Here is a 15,767-nt window from a genome sequence, read left to right on the forward strand (position 1 = left end):
TCAAGCTCCATTGATTCGAGCTTGAATACCGGAGTCTGTCAATTTGTGCCCAAATACTGGATCCGTTGATTCGCTCAAGAATACCGGAGGATTTTTAATAAAAATCATTTTTCCAAAACCAAAATCCTTACTTTTCAAAATCTTGATAAACCAACCATTTATTCCTTTCTCAATAATCACACATTAAATCCATATATCATCATTCTCAGGTTCGCAGAATTTCACATCGCATATTTGTCACGTGTTTCTATTTCATTCCTTGCATTAGGGCCCCTGTGCATCCATTATTCATTCCGGCATCACACCATAAGGTGGATCCGTGGCTTTCTTCGTATACGTCTTATCATCTCAAATATGTTTGTGGGCTACCACAGCCCCGGGCGAGATCGGGGCGGCCCAAAAAACACATACCGCTCCACCGTATCGATTTGAGAAACTTTGAAGAGTCGCCACCCGGATTTATGGTTCGCCACCCGAGAAACCGTTTTTGGATCTGAAAATTGATTGATTTGAATTGAAAAACCAGAGATCATTCGAGGGTTCGGAAGCCATGTTACGAGGGGGGAAGGTTTTTACGGCACCCCCCCTTCGCCCGACGCGATGTCGGTCTCTACTAAACATTTGTGGGATTTTTCAAAGGGATTTTGTTTCATTAAGCATGTAGCAGGTATCCACAGGTATAGCAAACAGAAGGTGTATGCTGGTGCTTGTGTACAAGGAGTGATGATATGATGATGGACACCTGCATGATGGCAAAGCTGTGTAAACTGCCACTGGATCAACTCTCGAGCGCTCGAGAGAACTCTCAGCGCTTGGGAGTGTTACTGACCAAATCCTGCAGAGTTTGTTAGTCACAAATAGGATGCCAAATAACAGTGTATGCTGGTGCACGTGTATAGGGGAGGTGATTATGTGATGAAAGACAGCAAGATAACAGGAAATGAAACACTGCTCACTGGCTTCACTCTCGAGCGCTCGAGAGCACTCTCGAGCGCTTGGGAGTATCTGAACCCCCACCTGCACTTTCTGTTAGTACAGACAAGATATAATGTAAAGACTGCAAAATGAAATACTATTAAACTGACCACTGACTCAGCAGAGGACTTGAAAGACTGAGATAGGACCTCAAGTTTTCAAGTCATGTATCCTTGCCATTGCACGAACAGATCTACACTTTTAAAGAGCAAATGTACACATCTATGCATGCAGAAGCTCAGAAAATACAGAAAGCTGGGAAAATGGAATGCAATGGCATGCATGCACTTCCGAGCGCTCGGGAATGGCTTCGAGCGCTTGGGAGTGAGCTGCATGCCAGCTTACTCTCAAATAGAAAATGGCACCACTTCATCATGCAAACACCCTTATCTAAGTTTTTAACAAGAGAAGATCTTATTTTTAACTTAGGAAAACTTTGTTCTTACTTGAGATTTGTAAGAAACATTTCTATTTTAGGAAAAATGATCTTCTGTGTCTACATGCCAGTATAAAACCATTTTATTTAAAAGTGCACCTCACCCCCAGCCTACTGCTTACCAAAATGCCATGCATGGGATTGGAAATAGTCTCGAGCGCTTGGGAGCACTCCTGAGCGCTCGAGAGTGTTTCCAGTAGGGATTTTGGGAAAACATTATTCGTGGACTCTTTGCTCTTGCTTTTTCACTAAGGTCTCCCAACCATGCACCCAGCATTAAGGACTGGGACAGGCTGAGAGACCCCCCTCAGAAGGGAGAACAGCCTCTTGATTTGAACCAAGGATAGAAATATTTCTACCTTTGCTTGACACTTTGCTCCTTGGATGGTTGTGAAAGGTGGATGTAGAGTGAAAAAAACCTTTGAAGAAGTTTGAGTTTTTAAGACTTTTTCCTTTGAACAAGAGAGAGAAAAAAAGAGGAGTTTAGAGAGAGAATTTTCCTCCCCCCCTCTTTGCTGAAAGACAAGGTATATATATAGAGGATATAACCCATGGTTTTTGAAAATCAAGTGATTTTGAAATAAATCCCTTTTTTAAAGAAAGAAATCTTCAGCTAATTTCTTCTCTGACTGAGATTGAGTGTTGACTCATCTCAGCCGGTTCAAGGGGAATGCAATGATGGCTTGCATGGATAGTGGGAATCTTCTTCACCCATTGGGCACTGGGAGAGGTCTCGAGCGCTTGGGAGTGGTCGCGAGCGCTTGGGACTTCACTCTCGAGCGCTTGAGAGTGAGCCAGGCCAGTGGTTTTTGGAAAACAGTTTGGAGCGCTTGGGACTGCTTCAAAGCGCTTGGGAATGATTTTGGCCATTTCCTTTAAGGAGCAACGTCTCAATTGGTACATGGCTTGTTCTGATCCATATTCATCATCGGGGAGACTCAGGGCCACAAATTAAGGAAATTTGACAAGTCCAAATTGGGGTGTCTATAATGTTTTCTCATCTCACTTTACTTAATAAAATCATACTCAACATATAACAAGTTCATAACATTCATCATAACATGTCACTTTACTCACATAATTACCCGAATACCTAGACAACAAACGAGCACCGTAATCATCTAAAATCAACACCTAACTTTCTTACTGCGAGAACCAAAAAGATGAAAATGATCGTCAAATCTTTTGAGTACAAGCAACCAAGCTTAGAGGTGGTTTGAAGACGTTTAGAAGGTGTTAAAAGTGATCGGAGGTCAAAACAATCAAAGCAGAATAAACAAAGGCAAAACTGTCTCGTAAGGGTCTGGTATCCATACAACAGTTTTTGTTAAATCGATACGGATGCGGCTGGAATTCTGATAAGCTAGCTGCATCCATGCAACCATTTTGGTTGTATCCATACCCGAATGTTACGACAGCGATTTTCTGCAGAATTTCAAATGGCGAAACCCAACCACAATCAATGAACCGAGGCCTGATCTAAGCATGAAATCAACTCATAAACACATAACAAGAGCAAGAAATCCCTACTTTGAGTCGAACATTGAAACCGAAGTGATTTGAACGAGCCCTAGCCTAAAAACTTTGAAATCAACCGAAATACTCCGCTCCGTGCTCAAACCAACGAAACCTAAGCTCAACATGCGATAGTAAGGTGGAGAGGGGGTAGATCCTTGAGGGTTTGGAGTGATTGAGTGAGTTTTGAGCTCAAATGAGCAAGAGAGAGAGATAAAGAGAGAGATGAGAGTTTGAGAGAGAGAGATATGGGATTTATGATCCCCTACACACACACCCACCTATTTATACTAACACACACACACACACACACAAACACACAACACACTTGCACCCCCCTCAACTTGCAATTTTATCATATAGACCCCAAATCAAATAAATCCAACAAATTTTGTATTTTTCCCAATTCTTTTCATTTATAAAACCTTTATGTAATTTTTGAAATTACGGGTCTGTCACGCCCTGCCCCGCAAACGGCACCCAAAGTGGGCCTGAGTCGGCGCGACCACGTGACATTCCATACAAAAAATCAAACCACACCTCACAACTTGTCAGAAATAAGCACCCAGCGGAAGACTTAACACCTTAACATAAAAATGAGTCAACGTATTGACCAACCAACCATGATATCGGACAACCAAGAAACAACATCTGCATTATAGTACTTTAAAAATTCTATACTTCAACACATCCACCGACGACTTACTTACAACTTGAATAAACCGACTTCTTCATCAACCATCTACAACAAACTCGACTATCCACAACGTCCAAGGCTAACCTCAAATAGAATATCAGTCATCGACCAAACTTAATTACGACCCATACAATTTAAAATCTTTAACTATCCTTAGCTACAACTCCATACAAATTAAGTTCTGCACCAGCTAAAGCACTCCACAACAACGTAACCAAAACCCCACCTGACGCTAGCAAAACGCCTCAACACAACGACCAGTAGTGGGCCCATTCTAAGCAACCTGCTACCTGGCAAACCAAAAAGGAAAGCCAGAGTGTGTGAGATATAAAAATGCTCAACATAATACCACAATACCTGAAGGAATATCAATGTAAATACACATCACCAATGTAACTGAAATACTAAAATGTATACAACAGTTATAACCAACATATTCACCCAACTGAGCAATAATAATCAATGCACAATAATATGAATGTAATCACATCACATGCAGTGGCACGTCTGCCACATCCCATGTACCCAAGGTATTGTGTCCCGCACACCATATTCCCATTCACCATTAATTAGACGGCACAGCCCACGACATGGTGTGACTCACTCCACAATCCTTAAGCGGGTACAATCAACACACCACAACATGCATATCAATAACTAAACCTCGGTTAGCATGATATATAACCTCCAAGCATACATATCATCATGCATGCATATCAACAGCTAAATCATCTTTTAGCATGATATACACCCACCACTATAGCAATATCCCATAAAAATAATCATATCGAAAGCTAATTACGATTAGCAAAATATTCACTCACCATCACAACAATATTTCATAAAAGATAACCATATGGAAAGCTAACTACGATTAACAAGATATATACTCACCACCACAATAATATTATATTGAGGAGAACCATATCAAACACACTTATCTTTGTATCGACCGAGGTACGCCAAATTTATGGTTTCGGCCCCTCCCAACTGATTGGCTTGACACCTAACCACAAGTTAACCATATCAGTTTTATTGAACGTTTAAATGTCAAAACTAACTCCTAACAACAATCTATAACACCAACAATAGATTAAAGATACTTAACGCATACTAGCATGTCCATCTCAAAGGTTTAGAAGTGTCACTAAACAAGCGTAACACTCAAACACCACATAACCCCTACATTTGGTTTGAAATCTACGACCTGCCTGTTGTATTCTGCCTATAACTTCTTATAGGGTTAAAACCAGATCATGAAACCACCACCATTAGAAAGTTCACCTCCGGTAAATGAATTTTGATATAAAATTTGTTAAAAACGAAGTTCGAACGATAAAGTTATGCTCATCCAAAGTTACACAAAAATCTGTCCAAAATCACAGATTCTGCACTTCTATCAACTTCAAATCAAAAATTGATTTAACCTGGTACAAACTAAGCCACAACCTTCACATATTTCGAAAGACATACGAGTCTAGTTTTAGAATCAACAACCCGTGCGCTAACCCGATACTCGAGCTAAAAGATATGACAATTTTCCCAAAATGTGTCAGTGCAGCAAATACAAAACTTAGCAGGGACACACCAACTTGTAAAATCCACCAAACTTAGAATATGCATCTAATAAACCCCAAATTTGGTACACATCATTATCACTCATCAAAGTTCATCCCTGATTTTTCCTAGATTTTTCACAATAAAGGAACCTAATCAAAATTACCCCCAAACTCAGAAATTCTGTGCAGCGAAGCACAATTTCCAGCAGAATAGTCTGTGTTTGAAAATTCATTAAAAATCAAATACTTAATACTTTTTTAGTAATTCCAACCCCAAAACATCACCAACTTATCAATCTTTTAGACTCATAAGGACCCATAATCAGGAGGATCACTTAACTATAAAAAAAATTGATAAAAAAAGTAACTCTATAAGCTGTCTGCTAAAAATAGGATCCTGACCACAGTAAGGTTTATGATTTTTATCTTTTTCTACATCTCTCAGAAAATTCTGAAAGTTTAACACAATACAATAGACACACTAATGAACCTTCAATAAAAATACCAAAAATTTAAAAGCTTTCTAAATACCTTGAATAATTTCGTAAAGAACAGATCAGAGTTTCCGGCCTCCTCTTCCTTCTCTTCTGCCGCATCTCTCTCTCTCTCTCTCTCTCTCTCTCTCTCTCTACGTAAAAACAAGATACGTATGGAGAAAGATATTTTCCGAGGATATTTTGCTATATAAGGGCACAGGAAAATTTATCACATGCAAGCGGAACCACATCCTAACTTATACTCCAATCACAAATCACACACAGGACTCTCGCATGTTCTATTATTTACGATTTAAACCCTTAAAACACAAAGTTCAATTAAAAGTAATTGAAATACCGAAATATCCGGAGTGGATATTACAGGGTCCTTACAATGTCTATACCATTATCCTTTCTGGTCACAAAACCTCTCTTTTCTCCTTTCCTTTGTACACTACTTCTTGATCCATTGTGTACACCATATATTGGTAGGAGATTCACCTCAAATGGAAAACTCACAATTTTTGTCAAAGCCATATCGTGCGTTCATTGAAGCAATTTAAACAGTTCATTTTGTAGGACTCGTAGAGTAGTATTTTCAATCAATAGGCATATGAAAAATTAAATTTTTGGTTTATAAAATAGACGGGAATGGATAGTTTAACTTTAAAGAATAATCCTATCCATTACACAAACCAGAATTTAGTATTTGGCATACTTATTGATATCTGAGCAAGCTGATTTCTGCATGAATATTTGCGAGCCTTAAGGTGGTGGAAACTTGGGATTTTCCATCTAAGGTGGAAAGAATTTAATCTCTCTCTCTCTCTCTCTCTCTCTCTCTCTCTCTCTCTCTCTCTCTCTCTCTCTCACACACACACACACACACACACACACAAGAGCATTTGGTGCAAATTAATTTGCCTGATTCTGAATTCTGATTTTGAATTGTAGAACTGTTTGGTGAAGATTCTGAAAACTCATTCTTCCAGAATGCATTCTCAAAACAAACTTAAGGAACCACAATTTGAGAAGTAGCTCTGGAGTTACTTTTCGATTCATATATTCTATAATATTCCACTTTTATTTTCTCCCCGGGATACTTTCAAAATTCACTGACATACAAGTCCATCTGCCTCAACTCTTTCATCTATAAGCTATCGTTTATCAATTTTATTCTCGGTATCCTTTTTGTTTCAGTTTATGTTGGGATTATGGATCTCGATTGAATTTCATGTTGCTATTTTTAATTACTTAGATTCAAATCCCAAGTAATCTAGGCAACATTAGAGGCTTTTGGCCTTCTTTTTGACTTCTACTACTTCTGTGCTTATTTTATTTTAAGCCCGTCTTTTTATTTTCAATTGGAATCTGTTGTAGGTGTCGCTTGACTTCATGAATAGAATGGTTTCCCTGATTAAAATTGAAAGAAGTGGCAAGTTTTATTCATTTCAATAGTAAGGAAAAATGACATAGGGTCGATTCCGAAACAGAATGTAATCGTAAGGTCCACATTAATTGAACTAAAACTATAACGATTAAAACTAAAATCTCACCAAAATTGCATGGACCCCATGGTGTAAATTACCCTTCTATTGTCTTTTAGCGATCCAACATTTTTCTCGTTTCAGTTTCAAAACTTTTTGAGACCCTCGGCCTAACTTTTTGGGGAGGGTTTTTTTTTTTTTTAATATATTAAAACAGCTCATAGTTTCCGATCAAATTTTGATGATCCGAGCCGCTCAATGTGATCAGAACGTGATTTTAAGGATACCCGCGAAAAATTAGCAAAAAAAAGACCAAAAAGGGCTTGATCTGAACAGTTTTTAGCTTAGATTTAATGAACGGTTCAATTAAAAACTGCTTAAAACAAGCACTTCCCGATAATTTTTTTTGCTAATTTCTCGTGGGCACCCTTAAAATCATATTCTGCACACATTGAACGGTTCGGATCATAAAAATTTGATCGGAAACTATGTGATTGAGATTTGTGGTGTTTTTTTAGGTGTTTAAATAGTTGTCCATTGAATCGCCCCGTATATATATATATATATATATATATATATATATATAGAGAGAGAGAGAGAGAGAGAGAGAGAGAGAGAGAGAGTGTGTGTGTGTGTGTGTGTGTGTGTGTGTGTGTGGGACTCAGGATCCTACCAAGTGCATCCATTTGGATGATCCAGATGCACTCGACAAGGTGCTTTGTAGTTTGTAGCATCTCCCAACTTCCTCACCCTACTGCCACCCCCTTACCTTCTTCCTCCCTCTTTATTTCCCCTCTTTCACTTTTCCTTCCTTCTTTCTCTCCCCAGTCCTCCTCAGTCTGGACTCTCTTTTCTCTTCCTTCCTCTCCTTGCTTCATGGTTGTAAGATGGTTGAGACTCTTTCCTTAGCTGAGGATAGATGTCTCATTCTCTCCATCATTTTTTGGACTCAGAAGTAGATCTGAAGAACTAAATATGGGTTTTGGCTTTTGAATTTGTTCGGATTTGCCGACGGATTTTTTAGTGGTTCAGCGGCGACGGTAGCGGCGTCTCCAACAAATTCAAAAATGGTCTTTCAGCCCGCGGCGTGAACGAACTCAAGTTGGTTGTGGGTCTAGTTCAAGTTGGTTGCAAGCCTTGCTCCACCCACTTTCATGAGTATGACTGATGGATCTGGCTTCGGCATCTGATTTCATGCGGCCTTTCTTTATTTTTGTGTTGTTGTTGTTGTTGTTGTTGTAGCATTTTGTTTCATTGCACTTAATTTTTATATTAATATAATTGGGTTGATCTTATTCATATAAAAAAAACTTCATAAATTTCAGTCAATTTGTTACACTATATTGCTCGTCTCTTAATCAGAGGAATTGAAAAAATTTTAAAATATAAATTAATGGTGAACAAAGTCATATATGACAACTAAAAATATCCAAAAAGTCAGTTTTCCCTCTAGAATAAAAATAAAAGGGTAAATTTCATTAAGCCCCCTTTAACTATCATCCATTTTTGAGTTGCCCACTTAAAGTTTAAACTCAGATACTTTACCTCCTCAAAGTATGCGGATTCAAATGGAGTGAATGTCATTAACAGAAAATTGGCATTTACCTTTTCACCCTTCAGGCCAACACATCATCATCTTCCTCAATATTCATTCTCATCGTTTATATCCAACGACAACAACCCATCTCACATGACATTTTTCATCCTAAATTCTAATAGGATTTCAACGGAAGGTGCTAAGTACAAAAAACCAAATACTTTGAGGAGGCTAAGGAGGTGTTTGGGTGGTGCATTTTTGCATTTTCTCATTCTCATTATTACATTTTGGTTGTTTGGTTACTCCATTTTCAAAATCCATTTTACAAAACCCATTCCCAGATTTTGACAAAGGAAGCAAAAAGTGAGAATCACCTCCAGACCTCCTTTTCCCATTTTGCATTTTTTCATTTTCGGTTGAATTACCAAAATGCTCACTTCTCCTCCATAATTCATTTTTACATCTTTTAAAATAATATAATAAGGCCAAGGGCAACTTGGTAAAAAACCAATCAATAATACATTTTCATCATTCATCTACTAAACACTACTACTGTTTCAAAATATATTCTGCACATATGTCCCAAACACTTCTTCATTCTTCAAAATATATTCTGACCATAATCCAAAAAGTTGAAAATGAAAAACCAAAAAGTAGGTTCCCAAACACCCCCTAAGTGTTTGAGTTTAAACTTTAAGAGCAAGTTTATTGGCTTCTCTACTTGCTGCTCTTAAGGTAAAATAGAGAACTTCAATACGAAAATCCCCTTGCAGCAGAATAGCAAAACCTGAAGCCAAACTACATTTTGCTACAATTCGTAGGTAAATTTACCTATCAACTGTTAACAAGCTTTCTATTTTTTATTATTACTTTCTCTCTCACACATACACACTCCACAAATCAAATCTAGAAGGAGGGAAAGAAAAAAATAGTATTATCTTATGAAGTGATAGTTAAAATATATAAGATTGTTGTAGTGTTGAAAGAGATATGAGTAGGTAAAATACAAAATTTACATTGTTCATTAGCATTTTTACCTAGTAGTCTAAGGGGGCAACTCGGTAATGGGTGATAGTTAAATGGGCTTGAGTGTAATTTACCCAAAAATATATACCGTACTTCTCTTTTTCTCGTAGTTTCATAACTTTTCAAGTCTCACTCTCTCTCTCTCTCTCTCCAACCAAATCATGACCACCTCACAGAACGACACCTCCAAGTGCCTCTCAGGCATATTACGCCGGCTCCTATGCACCGGAAGTCTCCCAACACACCCATCTGAATCCATTTCTACTGAACCCAACAACATCACCAATCCAAAAAAACATTCAAAACTTGAGGAGGTAATTAAGCCACAAGCTCCACCCACCCCAGGAATTGTAGCAAGACTGATGGGTCTAGACACATTGCCAGATTTCAATCCGGCTCAAAATCGCAGAACTCTAGATTCAATGCTCCGAAGCAGGTCAGTGAATTCAGTTAATTGCTTGCCCGAACTCGATCTAACCCAATTCAATCATCGACGGGTTAGGACTTCCGTATCATTTCACGAAGAAAATGCGACGTTTTCGCAACAAAGAGAGAGTGATTTCGTTGTTTTTAGGTTTGAGAAAGTGGGTGGAAACAGTAAATGGGGTTTTAGCGGTGGGAAATCTGAGATGGGGTTGGAGGAGCCGAAGCAGGGGAAAGTAGAAACAGACAGAAAGAGGGGAGAATTAGAGGGGAGAATTAGAGGAGAGAAAATTCCACAAGAAGAACGTGGTAGTGAGAGAGAGAAAGGGAAGAATTATAGGGCGCGCAGGTTTTCTTCGAAGGTTGATAATGTTAATTCGCCTTATAAGAGCATATACGAGATGGGTTTGGAGGAATTGGTGGAGAAAGAAGTAGAAACAGAGAGAAACAGAGGAGATTCAGGAGATGGAGATATTCAGAAGACGAAAAAGAAGAAGGTGGTTGGTGAGAGAGAGAAAGAGAAGAACCACAGGGTAAATCAAAGGTTTTCCTCGAAGGTTGATGGTGTTAATTTGCCTTACACAAGCATATCTGATATGAAATTGAAGCAGAGTGAAGTAGTAGAAAGAGTAAGAAATTTGAGAAATTTAGGAGGCAGAAAGTTTGAGAAAAAGAAGGTTAGTGAGAGAAAGGGAGGGCCAAATGGGGTTTGTGGAAAATGTCTTTCAAACGTGGACAAGGTTGATTTGATTGGGAAGAAAAAGGTTGTTCGTGGCAAAACGCATGAGACTTTGAAGGGAAAAATTGCAGTGAAGGCTCTGAATCACGAGGAAATACTAGTAGTAGTACCTAAATATAGGAACAAGGAAAAGAGTATATGTATACACAAAGCTAAGAAAGTCAAACCCGTATGTAATTCGAAGAATTCAAGTCCAGTTTCAGTTCTTGATCTTCACAACGTTCTCCGGCACACAGAAACTGCTTCATCAGGTTTGTTTTTCAACTTCCCATCAAACGCAAAAAAAAAAAAAAAAAAAAAAAAAAACAGTTTGTTTGTTTTTGAATTCTAGCAATATGGTTTTGCTCCCTATGCAAAAATTCTTGGGGTCACTTGGTAGGATTATATCGTCCTTAATTCTAAGGCTTTAGAATTACTCAAGTTGGGAGTTAGTCAGTCTGGATAACCGGTTTTTAAAAGAAGTACTAGTTATGTTCGGTAATGTTTTGTATCAATTTTCATTTCATTTGTGCGTGTTCCTAAAAAAGAACCTCGAAATTTCAAAAACAACCTGTATCAATTTTATTTCTTTTCAAGACAATGGTTTTATATAGTTTGAACACATGTTTTCGTTTTTTGAAAATGATTTTATGGTTGAAAGTAATTTCTTTTGATCCGCGGATGAAAGTAATAATGAGTAGATTGTTTTTGTGTGTGTTGCAATTCATATATAGGACGGATTTGATGCTAGTACTATAGAAAACAAAACTGAGATCTCCAATAATTTTATCGAACATTTGGCGAAGGTAATGTTAATTTTTTTGTGGCCAATTAAAAATTCTTTAGCAATATTGTTGCTTAAATGATGTTATATTATCTCTTGAACGATACCAATCTATTCGATAGATCACAGTAACTCTACGTAATACTGCAAAAATAACTCGTCAAATCTTGAAGAAATTTAGGTTCAGATTTGGCAAAGCTGCTTTAAACTAGGATTTGATAAAGCTATTGAAGATGCCAAAGTGAAATCTTAAAATTATTTTTGCAAGAGAAATGGTCAACCATTATTAATGTTTTTTTTTTTTGTTTTTTTTACTCATCTAAGCTTATAAATTTCCGTGAAAAAAAAAAAAAGCCTTATAAACTTATTTAGTCCTTTTCTTATGTTATACTAATGCAGTAGACTCGAGGGTAACAACTCCTACATCAATGAAATTATCTTTGTCTAGTATTGCTTCAAGTTCTGATCAAGTTTTTGTCGGTGAAGATTTTTTCAAAAAGCCAAAGAAGACTAGGGAGGCCCTGGAGTACTGTCATTCAGAGGTGCTGAGTGAAATTTTCAGGTTGACTGAAGAAGGCATGGAGGAGTCAAAATGGATAGGTGAGAAAGTCCTTAACTTTGAGGAAGTTGAGGAGATCTGTATTGATTTGGGACACCAAATTCTTGATTTACTATTAGGGCAGGTCATACATGAACAAATTGATTCGAAATGTATGACCTGCCTGCCCTAATAGTAAAGAGATGGTATATGTTAGTGTGTGTGTTAGTTTATTACATGAATTGGCCAGCGTTAATTCACCAACTACAACTTTCGACCGTACTCTTTAAATCATCCCCGAATGTGGAAAAACACTTGAGCTAAACTTGAATGCACTGTAATCTAAATTTCAAGTGTAATTGAGGTTCTCGATATTTTGTGAATTTCCAGTACGTTGAGCTAAAATTATCTCTTTTCTCGTACGTCGTCTTTTTTTTTTTTTTCTTGGAATGAGTCAATAGTTCCATATTTTAAGTCAAAGATGTTTGTGTATTTTTACATTCTATGTTTGCACCAAAATGTATTTCGATTGTTTAACTGTTAATGTCCAATTAACTAGATTTCTTAAAAAGCTAGATTTCTTAAAGGCATGATCCGGTAGCTAAACAATTTGGATCATCGAGCTATGGCAATGGAAAAACCGAATTCCGGGTCTCTGTAGTGAGGTTTTGTGCTGTGCGCAAATAGTAGCGTACCAAGACGGCGTTTTGGGGGCCAAGTAAGGCAGTATTATCCTTCTCCCCCCATACGGTACCAATGGCTATGTGGGGCCCACTCCAGGAATCCACATACGAGATCTGAACTGTTGTTTGAGTTGTCTCACAAAAAATCAGCTTAATTAGATAAATATAATCAATTAATCTTTGTAACAATTTCAATGAATCAATTAATCAGATCTTTCAATCTTTCATTCAGCATTTAAGATTTTGAATACTGAATGAATTTAAAAAAAATAAATATATATATATATATACACACACACACACACACATGCACTTGTGTGCCCAATATACCCTAGATTTGACCTACACATATTATGCTTATAGAAAAGAGCATTCAACAAAGAAAACCATTTTGATCGGGTATCTCTTGGCACATATCAAAACAGTTCACATTCTTAAAATAATTTTTCCGTTTTGATACCCATCTATGTCTGATAAAAATATTTTTTCATTGAATGCTCTTCTTTCTTTATAAGCCCTACAATATTTGTGAAGGATCCCATAGTGGACCCATGCCACCATTGGTACCATACGGGAAGGAGAAGGATAAGGGCGTCTTTACTTTGCCCCAAAACGTCATCGCTTTCGGGGAGCTGCCATTTGCAGCCACAAAACCTCGATCACTACTGGGAGCCGGAGTCGTGGAAAAACCACAATGAGATCACTTTATGCATGGTTCAATCCGAGACTTAAAGACTGTAGAATCAATATGAACTGAAAATATATACGGTGTGAATGGGGCTTGCCGACTTCGTGAAGTAGTTCAACTTCAACTCCTCTTAGAATTCATGAAGACTCTCATGTTTGTCCACTTGGTTTGTGTTTGTGACTTTTGTGTGTTGTAGTATTTAATTGGTATGTCTCCTTCTGGTCCAACATATCTTGTTATAGATCATATATAGCAGAAACAGAAAAATATATTATGGTGTGTAAATTTGTTCCAAGCCGAATTACTGTATTACAGAGACAATTTTGGCTTGAGGTATAATTGAATAGTATTGCACCACCATGTGGTGTTTTATCTTTCTCTCCCACCACGCATTCATATCAATTTTATACAACTAGTTATGAATCCTCCATAAATATGTGGGGCGGTATGGGGACAGTTCTCCCACATAATATATTCATGTGAGATCTATACAAAGTAGGCCTGGGCCTGGAGCAAAAAATTTTGGGCCAAAAAAAGGCCCCGTTAGGAGTAAAGTATATATATATATTATATGTTCACAATTAAATTTTATAAGTCTCCGGCGCATTATATTACTTCACGGTACTAGTCTCTAATCACGGTTAATGGTCCAAATTGGGTACTCATGGGGTTGGTTCCAATCTTTTTTGTAGGGCCAACTACATAAAACGGTTCATTCAGCTATCAGTAGTAGGCTAGCTATTCAAAAAATCCGATGAACTATGAAATCGGTCCAGACTGAAATGATTTGTGTCCTTTGGATTTTGTATGTAGATTAATGGTTTGGACACGGATTGAAATATTAGAAAACCATTTACGAAAAAAAAAAATATTAGAAAACCGTCACTTGTTATTCGGTCCACATATTTTCATTACGAAACCGTGATGAATTAATCGAACCAGATAGTGATATATTAATTATACTAGTGCATGTCCGTGCCTACTCCGAATTGGTGGGCAAAAAATTATTCTTGAATATCCCTCTAACCTCTTTAACGCAAAGGCAAAAAAATCTCAACACAGCATCCTCCTTCATTCATCAATATTATTCAAAGAATTGTGTGTATATTCTTATAAAAAGGGTTGTTTCCTTTTCGCGTATGAATCTAAAAATAATTGTTTCTTTTTTACCGTAGGAAAATCAACCTAAAAGGAATCAACTTAAAAGCAAATATAGAATTGAATGCAATGAAATCAATTTTATATAGATAGGAATTGCCCGTGCCTTCAAGCACGACTCGAAATCAGTATTCAACTCATATCCAGTTTTGAAGGCCAAGGCCCCATTTTCAAAATTCTAACTACGCAAAAAATAAAAAATAATAGCTCAAGTATATCCACCATTAACTTGAATCTGCACATAAACAAACTAACAAACTAATAGTTGAAGCGCCCATACCTGAAGGCACTTATCGCCAGTGTAATGCCCCGAATTTTGGGAACATTAAACGGACAATTTCATTGAAATTGAAAATTAAATGGAATCTAGCTCAATATTACAACATAAATCACAAAAAATTCTTTTATTCAACAAAAGGATGGGTAAACTAGGGTTCCTATCTACTGCTCGTGTTTTCTTCCATTCTGGCCAGCTCCTCGGCTCCAAAAGCTTCCAAGGTGTAAAGTTCACCATGTTCATTTATAAGATCTAACACATTATACCGGCATCGCCACCCATATACTATGTCAAGGTCACCAAAGGTAACACCGTGAGCTACGAAGGCTCAATAGAATAACCCATACCCTCTAACCCTTAAATTACAAACAGAGGATCATAATATACATAGTACAAGCACAATGACATTCATATTCATTATTCAACTATCGTTGGTGTCCATGATTTCTGAGTTTCTCCTACGCAACTCGTCGTTTACTGTGTCACCATTTTCCACTTTCATAAACCAAATCAACATTTCCAAAATCATTTTAAACACACCCAACCTCGGTTCCGCCAAGCCGGTCTCCCGAGTATCCTGACAATGGTTCCGCTGCGCCGGGTTCCCATTGGCACACAAAAACATGGAATTTGGCATTGACTCCTCTCCACGGATAACCAATCCACAATTCAAAACCCTCGGTTCCGCCGCTCCGGGTTCCCGAGTATCCCATTTGGGTTTTTTAAAAAAAATCCCTCGGTTCTGTCGCTCCGGGTTCCCGAGTATACCACAATGGTTCCGCCGTTCCGG

The 15,767-nt window shown here is 37.7% G+C and overlaps 1 protein-coding gene across 1 annotated transcript; it reads left to right on the forward strand.

The window, feature by feature from the left end:
* The first annotated feature begins 9,822 nt into the window (after nucleotides 1-9,822).
* Nucleotides 9,823-12,364, forward strand: LOC131323838 (uncharacterized). Its single transcript, XM_058355677.1, has 2 exons — nucleotides 9,823-11,121; nucleotides 12,033-12,364. Exons 1-2 carry the CDS (start codon nucleotides 9,870-9,872, stop codon nucleotides 12,362-12,364), a joined length of 1,584 nt encoding a protein of 527 aa, XP_058211660.1. The 5' UTR covers nucleotides 9,823-9,869.
* Nucleotides 12,365-15,767: the final 3,403 nt, after the last annotated feature.

Source organism: Rhododendron vialii, chromosome 4a, assembly GCF_030253575.1.
Source record: "Rhododendron vialii isolate Sample 1 chromosome 4a, ASM3025357v1".
NCBI lineage: Eukaryota > Viridiplantae > Streptophyta > Magnoliopsida > Ericales > Ericaceae > Rhododendron > Rhododendron vialii.